Raw genomic sequence first — 21,800 nt, forward strand, 5'->3', positions numbered from 1 at the left:
AGAGCATACTGCTGGCTCCGTAATATCATACCCAGTTATGATATTACCGCGCGTCTCAGCCATACACCCCCTACATCGTTAGAATCGGGACTTCGAGCCGAATCTGTGCATATCCTCGGAGTGTATATGGCACCCTGGGGCGGCGAGATATAGAGAACTGCTAGTAGGAGTCCGGTAAATGAGTCGTGCTTGGACTCAAAATGCAGAGGGGACCCGGGCGGATCTGATGGCACCAGAACCGTCCCGATCGGACCTCCCAGTCCGGAGTTGCAGGTAATAGCCCCTTCTGGGATATTACTCTGACTCCATGCAGGGGGAGTGGCAGTGCTTCCCTGTGAGGTCACTAAGGTAGGAGGGGACCTGGATTTGCCCAGGTTGATAACCCTACTTCGGCCATTTTCCAGTGTTCTTTTGCTCGGGGGCCTGGTTGGGAAAGACCTGTGAGGGAGATCCTGGAAACCTGGTCCATGGCGCCCCCCTGTGGCCAGACGCACAAGGTAACTGCTGGAACTGTGTATGCCTGTTTGTAAACCATGCTTTATCTGTAACTGTACTCTGACATAACTGTATATTCTGTAGATTCCCTATTGTATGTATTGTAGTTTCTAGTGTGCTTTAGGCTGATTAAATTATATAATTAATCTTGGGCTGTTCTGTTATCTCGATCTTGAATCCCACGTCTGTGTGTTCGGCTAATAGTTACCGTGAAGCGGTTGGTGGCAGCGAGTTTGTGCCAAGGATTATTGTGGGGAGGCCAGTGAGATTCGGGGAGATTTTATATATTCCGTCCGCGGAGGTCGGGGGAATATATACCCTACTCTCACCGGGGACCCTTCAATAATCGGCATAAGTAGTATAGCGGCCTCCTTGCTTATTGTCGGGCAATTCCATAATTGGCCTGACTATAAGAGGGGCGCTAGAGAGCGCATCACGTGCTCTGTCTGTCGGTCGGGAGGTATAAAGGAGGGGTGACCCCCACTTGTTACCCCCCGATTGTGACGTACTGGTATTCAGCACGGGGGATTTCTGAGTGACCCCCCCGGTGGTTCGTGACACCGGGTGTATAAGATCCTAATATCGCAGAATCGGGTGTATAAGATCCTAATATCGCAGAATCGGGTTTATAAGATCCTAATATCTCAGAATCTGGTTTATAAGATCCTAATATCGCAGAATCGGGTTTATAAGATCCTAATATCTCAGAATCGGGTTTATAAGATCCTAATATCTCAGAATCTGGTTTATAAGATCCTAATATCGCGAAATCTGGTGTATAAGATCCTAATATCGCAGAATCGGGTTTATAAGATCGTAATATCTCGGATCCGGGTTTATAAGATCCTAATATCGCAGAACCGGGTTTATAAGATCCTAATATCTCGGAACCGGGTTTATAAGATCCTAATATCGCGGAATCTGGTTTATAAGATCCTAATATCGCAGAATCGGGTTTATAAGATCCTAATATCGCGGAATCTGGTTTATAAGATCCTAATATCGCAGAATCGGGTTTATAAGATCCTAATATCGCAGAATCGGGTTTATAAGATCCTAATATCACAGAATCGGGTTTATAAGATCCTAATATCGCAGAATCTGGTTTATAAGATCCTAATATCGCAGAATCGGGTGTATAAGATCCTAATATTGCGGAATCTGGTTTATAAGATCCTAATATCGCAGAATTGGGTGTATAAGATCCTAATATCGCAGAAACGGGTGTATAAGATCCTAATATCGCGGAATCGGGTGTATAAGATCTAGTGATGAGCGAGTACTAAAAAGCTCGGGTGCTCGAGGCTCGGGCCGAGCATCCCAAGATACTCGTGTACTCGGCCCGAGCACCGAGCCCAATGTTATTTTATGGGGGACCCGAGTATTATTCTGAAATGACCACCGGCAGCATGTAGAAACCATAAAACTGTAAATTAAAAAAAAAAACGTGCGTGTGTGTGTAAGCGTGCATATATATATACACGCGGAGTGGAGTGCGGGAGGGGCCGTAGCCGAGCGGGGAAGTGTCGGGCTAAAGGCACGGTCATGCTGTGAGGGCCGGCCAATCACTGCAATTCCACAACAGGGCTGTGGCATTGCAGTGGTCTGCCAGCCAATCCCTGCATAAGGGCTGGCTCTAAAAAGAGCGCCAACATGAAGACCACGAGTACAGCACGAGTATTGCGAGATTACTCGGTCCCCGCCGAGTAGCCCGAGTACAGTGATACTCGTGCGAGTACCGAGTAGTAACAAGCATACTCGCTCATCACTAATAAGATCCTAATATCGCAGAATTGGGTGTATAAGATCCTAATATCGCAGAATCTGCTTTATAAGATCCTAATATCGCAGAACCAGGTGTATAAGATCCTAATATCGCAGAACCGGGTTTATAAGATCCTAATATCGCAGAACCGGGTGTATAAGATCCTAATATCGCAGAATCTGGTTTATAAGGTCCTAATATCACGGAATCTGGTGTATAAGATCGTAATATTTCAAAATAGGGTTTATAAGATCCTAATATCGCAGAATCGGGTTTATAAGGTCCTAATATCGCAGAATCGGGTTTATAAGGTCCTAATATCGCAGAACCGGGTTTATAAGATCCTAATATTTCAGAATCGGGTTTATAAGATCCTAATATCTCAGAATCGGGTTTATAAGATCCTAATATCGCGGAATCGGGTTTATAAGATCCTAATATCGCAGAACCGGATGTATAAGATCCTAATATCGCAGAACCGGGTTTATAAGATCCTAATATCTCGGAACCGGGATTATAAGATCCTAATATTGCAGAATCGGGTTTATAAGATCCTAATATCGCAGAACTGGGTTTATAAGATCCTAATATCTCGGAACCGGGATTATAAGATCCTAATATTGCAGAATCGGGTTTATAAGATCCTAATATCGCAGAACCGGGTTTATAAGATCCTAATATCGCAGAATCGGGTTTATAAGATCCTAATATCGCAGAATCGGGTTTATAAGATCCTAATATCTCAGAATCGGGTTTATAAGATCCTAATATCTCGGAACCGGGTTTATAAGATCCTAATATCGCAGAACTGGGTTTATAAGATCATAATATCGCAGAACTGGGTTTATAAGATCCTAATATCTCGGAACCGGGTTTATAAGCTCCTAATATCGCAGAATTGGGTGTATAAGATCCTAATATCGCAGAATCTGGTTTATAAGATCCTAATATCGCAGAATCTGGTTTATAAGATCCTAATATCGCAGAATCTGGTTTATAAGATCCTAATATCGCAGAACCGGGTTTATAACATCCTAATATCGCAGAATTGGGTTTATTAGATCCTAATATCTCTGAACCGGGTTTATAAGATCCTAATATCGCAGAACCGGATGTATAAGATCCTAATATCGCAGAACCGGGTTTATAAGATCCTAATATCTCGGAACCGGGATTATAAGATCCTAATATTGCAGAACCGGGTTTATAAGATCCTAATATCGCAGAATCGGGTTTATAAGATCCTAATATCTCAGAATCGGGTTTATAAGATCCTAATATCTCAGAATCGGGTTTATAAGATCTTAATATCGCACAATTGGGTGTATAAGATCGTAATATCGCACAATTGGGTTTATAAGATCCTAATATCTCGGAATCGGGTTTATAAGATCCTAATATCGCAGAATCTGGTTTATAAGATCCTAATATCACAGAACCGGGTGTATAAGATCCTAATATCGCAGAATCGGGTGTATAAGATCCTAATATCGCAGAATCTTGTGTATAAGATCCTAATATTGCAGAATCGGGTTTATAAGATCCTAATATCTCTGAACCGGGTTTATAAGATCCTAATATTGCAGAACCGGGTTTATAAGATCCTAATATTGCAGAACCGGGTTTATAAGATCCTAATATTGCAGAACCGGGTTTATAAGATCCTAATATTGCAGAACCGGGTTTATAAGATCCTAATATCGCAGAACCGGGTTTATAAGATCCTAATATCGCAGAACCGGGTGTATACCTGTAGACTGTGAGCCCTCGCGGGCAGGGTCCTCTCTCCTCCTATACCAGTCTGTTTTGTACTGTTAATGATTGTTGTACGTTTACTTTTTCACTTGTCAAGCGCCATGGAATAAATGGCGCTATAATAATAAATAATAATAATATAAGATCCTAATATCGCAGAACCGGGTTTATAAGATCCTAATATCGCAGAACCGGGTTTATAAGATCCTAATATCGCAGAACCGGGTTTATAAGATTCTGATAATACAGAACCGGGTTTATAAGATCCTAATATCGCAGAACCGGGTTTATAAGATCCTGATAATACAGAACCAGGTGTATAAGATCCTGATAATACAGAACAGGGTTTATAAGATCCTAATATCGCAGAACCGGGTTTATAAGATCCTAATATCGCAGAACCGGGTTTATAAGATCCTAATATCGCAGATCCGGGTTTATAAGATCCTGATAATACAGAACCGGGTTTATAAGATCCTAATATCGCAGAACCGGGTTTATAAGATCCTAATATTGCAGAACCGGGTTTATAAGATCCTAATATCGCAGAACCGGGTTTATAAGATCCTAATATCGCAGAACCGGGTGTATACCTGTAGACTGTGAGCCCTCGCGGGCAGGGTCCTCTCTCCTCCTATACCAGTCTGTTTTGTACTGTTAATGATTGTTGTACGTTTACTTTTTCACTTGTCAAGCGCCATGGAATAAATGGCGCTATAATAATAAATAATAATAATATAAGATCCTAATATCGCAGAACCGGGTTTATAAGATCCTAATATCGCAGAACCGGGTTTATAAGATCCTGATAATACAGAACAGGGTTTATAAGATCCTGATAATACAGAACAAGGTTTATAAGATCCTGATAATACAGAACCGGGTTTATAAGATCCTGATAATACAGAATCGGGTTTATAAGCTCCTGATAATACAGAACCGGGTTTATAAGATCCTGATAATACAGAACCGGGTGTATAAGCTCCTAATGTGAAGGTGAACTCTTACAAAGTTCCACTAGTTGCCTACTGCCTGGCCTAATTGGTGTGGACCAAGTGCATGTGTAACGAGTTCACACCAGACACAATCGGATGTGAAATCTTTTCTTGATCACAGTAAAAAATGGCAGCCAAGAGAACGGGAAATCATGCGTCCTCTTGATATAGGCTAGGGGCGTACACAAGTTCAGATATTCCCATTTAGTGGGACAGTTCATGAGCTAGCCAATGGGGAGATCCATGTTGCTGTTGATGGGCGGGTCTGACTTCAGCGGATGAATCCATGGTGATGGGAGGGGCGTCATCTGGTGGATCCATGCTGATGGGAGGGTCTGTGATGTCATCGGGGGCCATCTTGGCTTCCTCTGAAAACTGACTGGCTTATGTATAGAGAATCGATTTCATTGAACACTCTTCTCACAGTGCTCTATGTCCAGAGGTTAATCAAGTATTTCATCTTATGGCTCTCCTCAACACTAATATCACATAACCGGGTGTATAAGATCCTAATATCGCAGAATCGGGTTTATAAGATCCTAATATCTCAGAATCTGGTTTATAAGATCCTAATATTTCAGAATCGGGTTTATAAGATCCTAATATTTCAGAATCGGGTTTATAAGATCCTAATATCGCAGAACCGGGTGTATAAGATCCTAATATCGCGGAATCTGGTTTATAAGATCCTAATATCGCGGAATCTGGTTTATAAGATCCTAATATCGCAGAATCTGGTTTATAAGATCCTAATATCTCAGAATCTGGTTTATAAGATCCTAATATCTCAGAATCGGGTTTATAAGATCCTAATATCGCAGAATCTGGTTTATAAGATCCTAATATCTCAGAATCTGGTTTATAAGATCCTAATATCGCAGAATCTGGTTTATAAGATTCTAATATCGCGGAATCGGGTGTATAAGATCGTAATATTTCAAAATAGGGTTTATAAGATCCTAATATCGCAGAACCGGGTTTATAAGCTCCTAATATCGCAGAACTGGGTTTATAAGATCATAATATCGCAGAACCGGGTGTATAAGATCCTAATATCTCGGAACCGGGTTTATAAGATTCTAATATCGCAGAATAGGGTGTATAAGATCCTAATATCGCAGAATCGGGTTTATAAGCTCCTAATATCGCAGAATTGGGTTTATAAGATCCTAATATCGCAGAATCTGGTTTATAAGATACTAATATCGCAGAATCTGGTTTATAAGATCCTAATATCGCAGAATTGGGTTTATTAGATCCTAATATCGCAGAACCGGGTTTATAAGATCCTAATATCACATAACCGGGTGTATAAGATCCTAATATTTCAGAATCGGGTTTATAAGATCCTAATATCGCAGAATCTGCTTTATAAGATCCTAATATCGCAGAATTGGGTTTATTAGATCCTAATATCTCTGAACCGGGTTTATAAGATCCTAATATCGCAGAATCGGGTTTATAAGATCCTAATATCTCGGAACCGGGATTATAAGATCCTAATATCGCAGAATCGGGTTTATAAGATCCTAATATTGCAGAACCGGGTTTATAAGATCCTAATATCACAGAATCGGGTTTATAAGATCCTAATATTGCAGAATCGGGTGTATAAGATCCTAATATTGCAGAATCGGATGTATAAGATCCTAATATCGCAGAATCTGGTTTATAAGATCCTAATATCTCGGAACCGGGATTATAAGATCCTAATATTGCAGAACCGGGTTTATAAGATCCTAATATCGCAGAACCGGGTTTATAAGATCCTAATATCGCAGAATCGGGTTTATAAGATCCTAATATTGCAGAACCGGGATTATAAGATCCTAATATCGCAGAATCGGGTGTATAAGATCCTAATATTGCAGAACCGGGTTCATAAGATCCTAATATCGCAGAATCGGGTTTATAAGATCCTAATATCTCAGAATCGGGTTTATAAGATCCTAATATCTCAGAATCGGGTTTATAAGATCCTAATATCGCAGAATCGGGTTTATAAGATCCTAATATCACATAACCGGGTGTATAAGATCCTAATATTTCAGAATCGGGTTTATAAGATCCTAATATCTTAGAATCGGGTTTATAAGATCCTAATATCGCAGAATCTGGTTTATAAGATCCTAATATCGCAGAATCGGGTTTATAAGATCCTAATATCTCAGAATCTGGTTTATAAGATCGTAATATCTCGGATCCGGGTTTATAAGATCCTAATATCGCAGAACCGGGTTTATAAGATCATAATATCGCAGAACCGGGTTTATAAGATCCTAATATCGCAGACTCTGGTTTATAAGATCCTAATATCGCAGAATCGGGTTTATAAGATCCTAATATCGCAGAATCTGGTTTATAAGATCCTAATATCTCAGAATCGGGTTTATAAGATCCTAATATCGCAGAATCGGGTTTATAAGATCCTAATATCTCAGAATCGGGTTTATAAGATCCTAATATTGCAGAATCGGGTTTATAAGATCCTAATATCACATAACCGGGTGTATAAGATCCTAATATTTCAGAATCGGGTTTATAAGATACTAATATCTCAGAATCGGGTTTATAAGATCCTAATATCTCAGAATCTGGTTTATAAGATCGTAATATCTCGGATCCGGGTTTATAAGATCCTAATATCGCAGAACCGGGTGTATAAGATCCTAATATCGCAGAATCGGGTGTATAAGATCCTAATATCGCAGAATCTTGTGTATAAGATCCTAATATTGCAGAATCGGGTTTATAAGATCCTAATATCTCTGAACCGGGTTTATAAGATCCTAATATTGCAGAACCGGGTTTATAAGATCCTAATATTGCAGAACCGGGTTTATAAGATCCTAATATTGCAGAACCGGGTTTATAAGATCCTAATATTGCAGAACCGGGTTTATAAGATCCTAATATCGCAGAACCGGGTTTATAAGATCCTAATATCGCAGAACCGGGTGTATACCTGTAGACTGTGAGCCCTCGCGGGCAGGGTCCTCTCTCCTCCTATACCAGTCTGTTTTGTACTGTTAATGATTGTTGTACGTTTACTTTTTCACTTGTCAAGCGCCATGGAATAAATGGCGCTATAATAATAAATAATAATAATATAAGATCCTAATATCGCAGAACCGGGTTTATAAGATCCTAATATCGCAGAACCGGGTTTATAAGATCCTAATATCGCAGAACCGGGTTTATAAGATTCTGATAATACAGAACCGGGTTTATAAGATCCTAATATCGCAGAACCGGGTTTATAAGATCCTGATAATACAGAACCAGGTGTATAAGATCCTGATAATACAGAACAGGGTTTATAAGATCCTAATATCGCAGAACCGGGTTTATAAGATCCTAATATCGCAGAACCGGGTTTATAAGATCCTAATATCGCAGATCCGGGTTTATAAGATCCTGATAATACAGAACCGGGTTTATAAGATCCTAATATCGCAGAACCGGGTTTATAAGATCCTAATATTGCAGAACCGGGTTTATAAGATCCTAATATCGCAGAACCGGGTTTATAAGATCCTAATATCGCAGAACCGGGTGTATACCTGTAGACTGTGAGCCCTCGCGGGCAGGGTCCTCTCTCCTCCTATACCAGTCTGTTTTGTACTGTTAATGATTGTTGTACGTTTACTTTTTCACTTGTCAAGCGCCATGGAATAAATGGCGCTATAATAATAAATAATAATAATATAAGATCCTAATATCGCAGAACCGGGTTTATAAGATCCTAATATCGCAGAACCGGGTTTATAAGATCCTGATAATACAGAACAGGGTTTATAAGATCCTGATAATACAGAACAAGGTTTATAAGATCCTGATAATACAGAACCGGGTTTATAAGATCCTGATAATACAGAATCGGGTTTATAAGCTCCTGATAATACAGAACCGGGTTTATAAGATCCTGATAATACAGAACCGGGTGTATAAGCTCCTAATGTGAAGGTGAACTCTTACAAAGTTCCACTAGTTGCCTACTGCCTGGCCTAATTGGTGTGGACCAAGTGCATGTGTAACGAGTTCACACCAGACACAATCGGATGTGAAATCTTTTCTTGATCACAGTAAAAAATGGCAGCCAAGAGAACGGGAAATCATGCGTCCTCTTGATATAGGCTAGGGGCGTACACAAGTTCAGATATTCCCATTTAGTGGGACAGTTCATGAGCTAGCCAATGGGGAGATCCATGTTGCTGTTGATGGGCGGGTCTGACTTCAGCGGATGAATCCATGGTGATGGGAGGGGCGTCATCTGGTGGATCCATGCTGATGGGAGGGTCTGTGATGTCATCGGGGGCCATCTTGGCTTCCTCTGAAAACTGACTGGCTTATGTATAGAGAATCGATTTCATTGAACACTCTTCTCACAGTGCTCTATGTCCAGAGGTTAATCAAGTATTTCATCTTATGGCTCTCCTCAACACTAATATCACATAACCGGGTGTATAAGATCCTAATATCGCAGAATCGGGTTTATAAGATCCTAATATCTCAGAATCTGGTTTATAAGATCCTAATATTTCAGAATCGGGTTTATAAGATCCTAATATTTCAGAATCGGGTTTATAAGATCCTAATATCGCAGAACCGGGTGTATAAGATCCTAATATCGCGGAATCTGGTTTATAAGATCCTAATATCGCGGAATCTGGTTTATAAGATCCTAATATCGCAGAATCTGGTTTATAAGATCCTAATATCTCAGAATCTGGTTTATAAGATCCTAATATCTCAGAATCGGGTTTATAAGATCCTAATATCTCAGAATCGGGTTTATAAGATCCTAATATCGCAGAATCGGGTTTATAAGATCCTAATATCACATAACCGGGTGTATAAGATCCTAATATTTCAGAATCGGGTTTATAAGATCCTAATATCTTAGAATCGGGTTTATAAGATCCTAATATCTCAGAATCTGGTTTATAAGATCGTAATATCTCGGATCCGGGTTTATAAGATCCTAATATCACAGAACCGGGTTTATAAGATCATAATATCGCAGAACCGGGTTTATAAGATCCTAATATCGCAGACTCTGGTTTATAAGATCCTAATATCGCAGAATCGGGTTTATAAGATCCTAATATCGCAGAATCTGGTTTATAAGATCCTAATATCTCAGAATCGGGTTTATAAGATCCTAATATCGCAGAATCGGGTTTATAAGATCCTAATATCTCAGAATCGGGTTTATAAGATCCTAATATCGCAGAATCGGGTTTATAAGATCCTAATATCACATAACCGGGTGTATAAGATCCTAATATTTCAGAATCGGGTTTATAAGATACTAATATCTCAGAATCGGGTTTATAAGATCCTAATATCTCGGAATCTGGTTTATAAGATCGTAATATCTCGGATCCGGGTTTATAAGATCCTAATATCGCAGAACCGGGTTTATAAGATCCTAATATCGCAGAATCTGGTTTATAAGATCCTAATATCTCAGAATCGGGTTTATAAGATCCTAATATCGCAGACTCTGGTTTATAAGATCCTAATATCGCAGAATCGGGTTTATAAGATCCTAATATCGCAGAATCTGGTTTATAAGATCCTAATATCTCAGAATCGGGTTTATAAGATCCTAATATCGCAGAATCGGGTTTATAAGATCCTAATATCTCAGAATCGGGTTTATAAGATCCTAATATTGCAGAATCGGGTTTATAAGATCCTAATATCACATAACCGGGTGTATAAGATCCTAATATTTCAGAATCGGGTTTATAAGATACTAATATCTCAGAATCGGGTTTATAAGATCCTAATATCTCAGAATCTGGTTTATAAGATCGTAATATCTCGGATCCGGGTTTATAAGATCCTAATATCGCAGAACCGGGTTTATAAGATCCTAATATCGCAGAATCTGGTTTATAAGATCCTAATATCGCAGAATCTGGTTTATAAGATCCTAGTATCGCAGAATCGGGTTTATAAGATCCTAATATCGCAGAATCGGGTTTATAAGATCCTAATATCGCAGAATCTGGTTTATAAGATCCTAATATCTCAGAATCGGGTTTATAAGATCCTAATATCTCAGAATCTGGTTTATAAGATCCTAATATCGCAGAATCTGGTTTATAAGATTCTAATATCGCGGAATCGGGTGTATAAGATCGTAATATTTCAAAATAGGGTTTATAAGATCCTAATATCGCAGAACCGGGTTTATAAGCTCCTAATATCGCAGAACTGGGTTTATAAGATCATAATATCGCAGAACCGGGTGTATAAGATCCTAATATCTCGGAACCGGGTTTATAAGATTCTAATATCGCAGAATAGGGTGTATAAGATCCTAATATCGCAGAATCGGGTTTATAAGCTCCTAATATCGCAGAATTGGGTTTATAAGATCCTAATATCGCAGAATCTGGTTTATAAGATACTAATATCGCAGAATCTGGTTTATAAGATCCTAATATCGCAGAATTGGGTTTATTAGATCCTAATATCGCAGAACCGGGTTTATAAGATCCTAATATCACATAACCGGGTGTATAAGATCCTAATATTTCAGAATCGGGTTTATAAGATCCTAATATCGCAGAATCTGCTTTATAAGATCCTAATATCGCAGAATTGGGTTTATTAGATCCTAATATCTCTGAACCGGGTTTATAAGATCCTAATATCGCAGAATCGGGTTTATAAGATCCTAATATCTCGGAACCGGGATTATAAGATCCTAATATCGCAGAATCGGGTTTATAAGATCCTAATATTGCAGAACCGGGTTTATAAGATCCTAATATCACAGAATCGGGTTTATAAGATCCTAATATTGCAGAATCGGGTGTATAAGATCCTAATATTGCAGAATCGGATGTATAAGATCCTAATATCGCAGAATCTGGTTTATAAGATCCTAATATCTCGGAACCGGGATTATAAGATCCTAATATTGCAGAACCGGGTTTATAAGATCCTAATATCGCAGAACCGGGTTTATAAGATCCTAATATCGCAGAATCGGGTTTATAAGATCCTAATATTGCAGAACCGGGATTATAAGATCCTAATATCGCAGAATCGGGTGTATAAGATCCTAATATTGCAGAACCGGGTTCATAAGATCCTAATATCGCAGAATCGGGTTTATAAGATCCTAATATCTCAGAATCGAGTGTATAAGATCCTAATATTGCAGAATCGGGTTTATAAGACCCTAATATCGCAGAACCGGGTTTATAAGATCCTAATATCGCAGAATTGGGTGTATAAGATCCTAATATCGCAGAATCTGGTTTATAAGATCTTAATATCGCAGAATTGGGTGTATAAGATCCTAATATCTCGGAACCGGGTTTATAAGATCCTAATATCGCAGAATCGGGTGTATAAGATCCTAATATCGCAGAATCGGGTGTATAAGATCCTAATATCGCAGAATCGGGTGTATAAGATCCTAATATCGCAGAACCGGGTTTATAAGATCCTAATATCGCAGAATCGGGTGTATAAGATCCTAATATCTCGGAACCGGGTTTATAAGATCCTAATATTGCAGAACCGGGTTTATAAGATCCTAATATCGCAGAACCGGGTTTATAAGATCCTAATATCTCGGATACAGGTTTATAAGATCCTAATATCGCAGAATTGGGTGTATAAGATCCTAATATCGCAGAACCGGGTGTATAAGATCCTAATATCGCAGAATCGGGTGTATAAGATCCTAATATCGCAGAATCGGGTGTATAAGATCCTAATATCTCGGAACCGGGTTTATAAGATCCTAATATCGCAGAATCGGGTTTACAAGATCCTAATATCGCAGAACCGGGTTTATAAGATCCTAATATTGCAGAACCGGGTTTATAAGATCCTAATATCGCAGAACCGGGTTTATAAGATCCTAATATCTCGGATACAGGTTTATAAGATCCTAATATCGCAGAATTGGATGTATAAGATCCTAATATCGCAGAACCGGGTGTATAAGATCCTAGTATCGCAGAATCGGGTTTATAAGATCCTAATATCGCAGAATTGGGTGTATAAGATCCTAATATCGCAGAACCGGGTTTATAAGATCCTAATATCGCAGAATCGGGTGTATAAGATCCTAATATCGCAGAATCGGGTTTATAAGATCCTAATATCGCAGAATTGGGTTTATTAGTTCCTAATATCTCTGAACCGGGTTTATAAGATCCTAATATCGCAGAATCGGGTTTATAAGATCCTAATATCGCAGAACCGGATGTATAAGATCCTAATATCGCAGAACTGGGTTTATAAGATCCTAATATCTCGGAACCGGGATTATAAGATCCTAATATTGCAGAATCGGGTGTATAAGATCCTAATATCGCAGAATCGAGTTTATAAGATCCAAATATTGCAGAACCGGTTGTATAAGATCCTTATAATAATAATAATAATACAGAACCGGGTGTATAAGATCCTCATGTCTCGGAATCAGGTTTATAAGATCCTAATATCGCAGAACCGGTTGTATGCCTGTAGACTGTGAGCCCTCGCGGGCAGGGTCCTCTCTCCTCCTATACCAGTCTGTTTTGTACTGTTAATGATTGTTGTACGTTTACTCTTTCACTTGTAAAGCGCCATGGAATAAATGGCGCTATAATAAAAAATAATAATATAAGATCCTAATATCGCAGAACCGGGTTTATAAGATCCTAATATCGCAAAACCGGGTTTATAAGATCCTGATAATACAGAACCGGGTTTATAAGATCCTAATATCGCAGAACCGGGTTTATAAGATCCTAATATCGCAGAACCGGGTTTATAAGATCCTGATAATACAGAACCGGGTTTATAAGATCCTAATATCGCAGAACCGGGTTTATAAGATCCTAATATCGCAGATCCGGGTTTATAAGATCCTGATAATACAGAACCGGGTTTATAAGATCCTAATATCGCAGAACCGGGTTTATAAGATCCTGATAATACAGAACCGGGTTTATAAGATCCTAATATCGCAGAACCGGGTTTATAAGATCCTAATATCGCAGAACCGGGTTTATAAGATCCTAATATCGCAGAACCGGGTTTATAAGATCCTGATAATACAGAACCGGGTTTATAAGATCCTGATAATACAGAACCGGGTTTATAAGATCCTAATATCGCAGAACAGGGTTTATAAGATCCTGATAATTCAGAACCGGGTTTATAAGATCCTAATATCGCAGAACCGGGTTTATAAGATCCTGATAATACAGAACCGGGTTTATAAGATCCTAATATCGCAGAACCGGGTTTATAAGATCCTAATATCGCAGATCCGGGTTTATAAGATCCTGATAATACAGAACCGGGTTTATAAGATCCTAATATCGCAGAACCGGGTTTATAAGATCCTGATAATACAGAACCGGGTTTATAAGATCCTAATATCGCAGAACCGGGTTTATAAGATCCTAATATCGCAGAACCGGGTTTATAAGATCCTAATATCGCAGAACCGGGTTTATAAGATCCTGATAATACAGAACCGGGTTTATAAGATCCTGATAATACAGAACCGGGTTTATAAGATCCTAATATCGCAGAACAGGGTTTATAAGATCCTGATAATTCAGAACCGGGTTTATAAGATCCTAATATCGCAGAACAGGGTTTATAAGATCCTAATATCGCAGAACAGGGTTTATAAGATCCTGATATTACAGAACAGGGTTTATAAGATCCTGATAATACAGAACCGGGTTTATAAGATCCTGATAATACAGAATCGGGTGTATACGCTCCTAATGTGAAGGTGAACTCTTACAAAGTTCCACTAGTTGCCTACTGCCTGGCCTAATTGGTGTGGACCAAGTGCATGTGTAACGAGTTCACACCAGACACAATCGGATGTGAAATCTTTTCTTGATCACAGTAAAAAATGGCAGCCAAGAGAACGGGAAATCATGCGTCCTCTTGATATAGGCTAGGGGCGTACACAAGTTCAGATATGCACATTTAGTGGGACAGTTCATGAGCTAGCCAATGGGGAGATCCATGTTGCTGTTGATGGGCGGGTCTGACTTCAGCGGATGAATCCATGGTGATGGGAGGGGCGTCATCTGGTGGATCCATGCTGATGGGAGGGTCTGTGATGTCATCGGGGGCCATCTTGGCTTCCTCTGAAAACTGACTGGCTTATGTATAGAGAATCGAGTTCATTGAACACACTTCTCACAGTGCTCTATGTCCAGAGGTTAATCAAGTATTTCATCTTATGGCTCTCCTCAACACTAATATCACATAACCGGGTGTATAAGATCCTAATATTGCAGAACCGGGTGTATAAGATCCTAATATCGCAGAATTGGGTGTATAAGATCCTAATACAGAACCGGGTTTATAAGATCCTAATATCGCAGAATCTGGTTTATAAGATCCTAATATCGCGGAATCGGGTTTATAAGATCCTAATATTTCAGAATCGGGTTTATAAGATCCTAATATCTCAGAATCTGGTTTGTAAGATCCTAATATTGCAGAATCTGGTTTGTAAGATCCTAATATTGCAGAATCTGGTTTATAAGATCCTAATATCGCAGAATCGGGTTTATAAGATCCTAATATCTCAGAATCTGGTTTATAAGATCGTAATATCTCGGATCCGGGTTTATAAGATCCTAATATCGCAGAATCGGGTGTATAAGATCCTAATATCGCAGAACTGGGAGTATAAGATCCTAATATTGCAGAACCGGGTGTATAAGATCCTAATATCGCAGAATTGGGTGTATAAGATCCTAATACAGAACCGGGTTTATAAGATCCTAATATCGCAGAATCGGGTTTATAAGATCCTAATATCGCAGAATCGGGTTTATAAGATGCTAATATCGCAGAACCGGGTTTATAAGATCCTAATATCGCAGAATCGGGTTTATAACATCCTAATATCTCAGAATTGGGTGTATAAGATTGGAATATTGCAGAATCCCGGGTGTATAAGATCCTAATATCTCGGAACGGGATTTATAAGATCCTAATATCGCAGTACCGGGTTTATAAGATCCTAAAAAAATGCGGATCTGTGTAAGGTCCTAATGACTCAAATGGGTGTATGAGATCCTAATAGTGCTGGGTCATGTTGTTTTTCACACTTTTGACATAGAAGTGCCTATAGATGGGATTGTTGTGGAGCTCCAGTAGCCTCGGCCTTTCCTGAACTTGCCTTGGCTTTTCTTGTCTTTACGGTTCATTTCTGACACTTCCCAGCCTTTCACTTGCTTTTCCTGGTCATTACTGGCCTTTTTCTTGCCTTTTCTGGCTTTTCCCTTATTTTCACTCTTTTTCTCAGTCTTTCCTCACATTTTCTTGTATTTCCTGACCTTTTCTTGCCCTTTCCTTGCTTTTTCTGTATTTGTTTGCCTTTTTCTTGCCTTTTCCAGCTTTTCCTATTCTTTTCTTTTTGTTTTGCTTTTTAATGGCCTTTCCCCTCCTTTTCCTCAACTTTCCTCACCTTACCCCAGTCTATCCTCACCTTTTCTTGCATTTCCCCACCTTTTTCCCTGCCTTACCCAGTCTATTCTCACCTTTTTTTGCGTTTCTTCACCTTTCCCTGCCCTATTCCCTTTTTTCCCTGCCTTACCCAGTCTATCCTCACCTTTTCTTGCATTTCCCCACCTTTTTCCCTGCCTTACCCAGTCTATTCTCACCTTTTTTTGCGTTTCTTCACCTTTCCCTGCCCTATTCCCTATTTTCCCTGCCTTACCCAGTCTATCCTCACCTTTTCTTGCATTTCTTCGCCTTTCCCTGCCTTACCCAGTCTATCCTCACCTTTTCTTGCATTTCTTCGCCTTTCCCTGCCTTACCCAGTGTTCTGTCCCCACTTAAAGGCGATGGAAGGTGCGTAGTTGTGAGAGGTTGTGAGAGTCTTACCTTCGTTTTTCCTATAGGTGGGGCAGACAGGACCTTGAGCACTCCAGAGTGAAAACATGCACAAGCTGAGATGAAACAATGGTGGTTTATTTTCTCCAAAGGTCAGGACATGCAGAGTGCAGTAATCCAAGTACCTGGCATTGAAATCTCGAGTGATGCTTGCCTCTGTAGCTACTACGTGTGGTCAGAAGACTTTGCTCCTAGTAGCTCAAGTAAGGGATGTTGCTCTCACAAAAGCTCTGACTGGAATGACAAGCCAGGAAGTGATGCAAGAGGGTCATCAGACACTCCCATGGGCTGAGCAAAAGAAACAGAGGAGCTGAAAAGTCTGACCAGTAGATGGCAGCAGAGACAGGCATGAAAAACATTAAATAACAGTTTTAACTAAGACAAATAGAACAGCACACCCAGTCTATCCTCACCTTTTCTTGCATTTCTTCGCCTTTCCCTGCCTTACCCAGTCTATCCTCACCTTTTCTTGCATTTCTTCGCCTTTCCCTGCCTTACCCAGTCTATCCTCACCTTTTCTTGTGTTTCCTCGCCTTTTCCTGACTTTCCTCACTTTTCTTTGCCCTTTCCTGCCTTTTTTTTTCTTGCCCATCTCTTGCCTGTTCTTGGCCTTTTGTGGCCGTGGACCCCTGGCACTGTACCTGTGGGCACCTTCATGCGGTTTTGCATGTGTAATTGTGACTGTTTTTCTTAGGAATATGTATAAATTGTTGGTTAATCGTGTGACTCTAGACCACAAGTTGATCTGAGTGGGAGGATGAAAGGAAAAAACTGCGCGGCCGCTGATCCAAGGATGGTGAATTTCTGATTGGTTATTTAGCACCTTTCTTAGAACTGATCTCCTTCGTCAGGACAGAAATAATTCCCACTTCCCTATCCTTGGATCATTGTTTTTCCCCTTTCATCCTCGCGCTCAGATCGTCTCCTCCATGAGGACTGCGGCACCAGCTTACATAAGTTAGCCGTATTTGTGAGCCTTGTAACCTTCACTAACCCTCCTTGCCCTTCCAGTTATTCCCTGTCCTGTGCCCGTAGGTTAGAGAGACGAGGCTGGTGCGCTGCTCTGTACGGGGGTGGGGGGCCGTGCTCTGTACGGGGGTGGGGGGCCGTGCTCTGTACGGGGGTGGGGGGGCGTGCTCTGTACGGGGGTGGGGGGGCCATCCTCGGGGGGCGTGCTCTGTACGGGGGGGGCGTGCTCTGTACGGGGGTGGGGGGGCGTGCTCTGTACGGGGGTGGGGGGTCCGTGCTCTGTACGGGGGGAGGGGCCATCCTCGGGGGGGCGTGCTCTGTACGGGGGTGGGGGGGCGTGCTCTGTACGGGGGGGCGTGCTCTGTACGGGGGTGGGGGGCGTGCTCTGTACGGGGGTGGGGGGGCGTGCTCTGTACGGGGGGGGCCATCCTCGGGGGGGCGCGCTCTGTACGGGGTTGGGGGGGCCGTGCTCTGTACGGGGGGAGGGGCTGTGCTCGGGGGAGGGGCTGTGCGCGGGGGGGGGCCTGCTCTGTACAGGGGGGGCCGTGCTCTGTACAGGGGGGAGCCTTGGGGGGGGGGGCCGTGCTCTGTGCTCGGGGGGGGGGCCGTACTCTGTGCTCGGGGGTGAGGGCCCCTGCTCGGGGGGGGCCGTGCTCGGGGGGGAGGGCCCCTGCTCGGGGGGGGCCGTGCTCGGGGGGGGCCGTGCTCGGGGGGGAGGGCCCCTGCTCGGGGGGGGCCGTGCTCGGGGGGGGAGGGCCCCTGCTCGGGGGGGGCGTGCCCCTGCTCGGGGGGGGCGTGCTCGGGGGGGGAGGGCCCCTGCTCGGGGGGGGGGGGGCCGTGCTCGGGGGGGAGGGCCCCTGCTCGGGGGGAAGGGCCCCTGCTCGGGGGGAGGCCGTGCTCTGTACGGGGGGGGCCGTGCTCTGTACGGGGGGGGCCGTGCTCTGTACGGGGTGGGGGCCGTGCTCTGTACGGGGTGGGGGCCGTGCTCTGTACGGGGGGGGGGGGGGCCGTGCTCTGTACGGGGGGGGGGGCCGTGCTCTGTACGGGGGGGGGGACCGTGCTCTGTACGAGAAGGGGGACCGTGCTCTGTACGAGAAGTGTCTTCAGTAGATGATGTCCGGCAGACGGCGAGTTGTTTCTCTTTCTATCTCAATTAAGATTCATGTTCTCCTTTTGTGTCTCGTTACTGAGGAGGTGACCAGACGTGGCCCCTCGCTGCTGCCGGAGCCTCACATTTACTAATGGACCATCGAGGGGTTCGGCAGAGGAATTTGTTGCTTCTTTCTTAGTAAAGAAAACCAAAAAAAAGTAAAACAAACAAACCAAGAGTCCTGTTTTATGATCAATTTACGGAGTGGATTAACCCCTGTGTGCGCGCACGGTCACACCAGATGTGGGTGGCGCGCATGTAGGTTTTTCTTATTTTGCATGACAAACTTTTTAGTTTACAAAAAATAGAAATCGTCACGAGCTGAAGCTTTTACCTGACGAAATGCTGAAAAATAGAACAAGGGCAGAACCATAAACAAGAAAAAAAGATGTAAAAACTTAATGAAAAGAATTAATACCTTGAAGTGTGTTAAATGGATCCAGGTCTTGTGTTTATAGAGACCAACAAATATGGTGATACAAAGCCGCTTAGTTTTTGCTGTTGATTAAATGAATTATTTGGCTGGAGATTCTCATCAAGAAGAGTCTTTATCCATTTCTCAAGCAGCCAAGAGAGGAACTACACATCCACTCCTGCATACCGCGAAGTGGGGCGCCCTTGTGCCGTAGAGTGGGGCGCCCTTGTGCCGTAGAGTGGGGCGCCCTTGTGCCGTAGAGTGGATATAGGGTGTAATTTTTAATTTTTTTTTTTTTTTTGCTCCACACTCGTACACACCTCAGACGTCCTATGCTGTAAGGGGCATGACAAGTGGACCGGTAATTGGTGGTGGGAGTGCCAATCCCCTCTCATCAGATTTCTGAGGTGGTGTAAGGGCTGAAAACTGGACCATAGAGTCATATAAAGGTGGTGAGTGGTTCTGCTGCCGGCATTTTACTCCTCATGATCACTACCGCGTAGTATGTGCAACAAGGCTCTCCTTGGTTGGCTCCTATTACCATTTTTGTGCTGGAGACCTTTCCCCATCCTTGGTCACGCTGAATTCGGTGGCCTACATAATGGAGGTGCTTATAACTGGACAAGTCAGACTCCAACCGGCTTCTGCCTGCTCCATAATGGACGCCTGCTGTACTCTCTACATGTGAGGTCCATGGAGTCTCCTCTTCAGGGGAGCCATTATTCGTCCTATGAGGTCTCATGTCTGGTCAGACTCCCGCTGGGCTCTCTGCATGTGAGGTCAATGTAGTCCATTCTCTGCGGGGAGCCATTATTTGTCCTATAAGGTCTCATGTCTGGTCAGACTCCCGCTGGGCTCTCTGCATGTGAGGTCAATGTAGTCCATTCTCTGCGGGGAGCCATTATTTGTCCTATAAGGTCTCATGTCTGGTCAGACTCCCGCTGGGCTCTCTGCATGTGAGGTCAATGTAGTCCATTCTCTGCGGGGAGCCATTATTTGTCCTATAAGGTCTCATGTCTGGTCAGACTCCCATTGGGCTCTCTACATGTGAGGTCCATGGAGTCCCCTCTCCGGGGAACTATTATTTTTCCCATGAGGTCTCGTGTGGTTAGACTCCAGCTAGGCTCTTGAGAGTCTGATATATCTCTGTGGAGCCATTAGTGGTGCTGTGATGTCACTTTGATGGTCTGTACATGTGGGGTCTATGATGCCTCCTCTCGGCAGCAGTTTTAATCATTTTGTCTGCCTTTTCAGATAAACTAGATGGCTTAAAGACGAGAAAGCGGAACTGGGAGTCAATGGCTGGTTGTATGGAAGATTACTTGCAACTTCCAGATGATTATGACACTCGGGAGTCAGCGCCTGGAAAGAAAAGGGTAATTCCCAGTCCATGGTAGCTGAGACCAGCTCCTACTTTATAGGACTAACCTAGCTTCAATATGAACCTGTCCTTTCCCCACCCAGGTCAGATGGGCAGATCTGGAGGAGAAAAAGGATGCAGACAGGAAAAGGGCAATTGGATTTATTGTTGGACAAACGGACTGGGAGAAGATCACAGATAAAAGCGGGCACCTGGCCGAGCGAGCGCTGAACCGCACCAAGTATATCTGAATGATGCCTCCCGTGTGGGTGAGTGGGACCTGCTGGCCGTTACTCGTGGTTTGGAATATGCGCCAGCTGCCCTGTGTACACGCTGTCTGCCCGTGCCTGAGCGCAGTACTGGTTATTTATATGCATTCAGCTCTGTATACCTTACATTACTGACAGATCTTTCTTCATTCCAGGTCAGAGATGGAGCAGGCTGCATCTGTCCTGGCGCGTGGATCAATTTGGTGCCCGTGGTCCCTGTAGTAGCCGCATGTTGTAATAGTTCAGTGCAAGTAGTCGGTTTTATAGTCTGTTTTAAGTTATCTGTGCTCAGTGTATAATAAACGAGCTTTGGACTGAGATCTTCAGCCTCGTCTTTGAGTCTGCTGTTTACTATACCCAATCTTTGGATGGATCATTTTGGAGTCAATGTATCCAAGGAAGCGGTGACATATCCAAGGAAGCGGTGACATATCCAAGGAAGCGGTGACACGAAGCGGCAGGACAATGGAGTGTGCGGGAGCGAAGGCTGACCGGAGGACGTGCCCAATTCACCAGCATGTTCACAGTGGGGTGTACTGTACCCCACCAACTACTCTACAATAAAATAATTTCCTCCTGAGCTGGCATCTTCCCTTTATTTGCTTTCGACATTTCATCCAGCGTCGTGCAGCTGCTGCGTCCTTCCAGCCTCTGTGGATGTAAGGTACTCTCTGGGCTTTTACCTCCATGAATAGGAAAGTTTCCATTCTACAAGAAGTTTACATT

The 21,800-nt window shown here is 42.5% G+C and overlaps 1 protein-coding gene across 1 annotated transcript in view; it reads left to right on the forward strand.

Annotated features, from left to right (window-relative positions):
- Positions 1–21,394, forward strand: part of YLPM1 (YLP motif containing 1) — a 152,274-nt gene extending 130,880 nt beyond the window's left edge. Inside the window, exons 16-18 of the mRNA XM_075332314.1 lie at positions 20,700–20,821; positions 20,910–21,074; positions 21,230–21,394. Coding sequence (XP_075188429.1) covers positions 20,700–20,821; positions 20,910–21,056 — 269 coding nt within the window. The 3' untranslated portion in view covers positions 21,057–21,074; positions 21,230–21,394. The remainder of the gene's footprint in view (positions 1–20,699; positions 20,822–20,909; positions 21,075–21,229) is intronic.
- The last annotated feature ends 406 nt before the right edge of the window (positions 21,395–21,800 follow it).

The sequence above is a fragment of the Anomaloglossus baeobatrachus genome, unplaced genomic scaffold, assembly GCF_048569485.1.
Source record: "Anomaloglossus baeobatrachus isolate aAnoBae1 unplaced genomic scaffold, aAnoBae1.hap1 Scaffold_289, whole genome shotgun sequence".
Taxonomy (NCBI): domain Eukaryota; kingdom Metazoa; phylum Chordata; class Amphibia; order Anura; family Aromobatidae; genus Anomaloglossus; species Anomaloglossus baeobatrachus.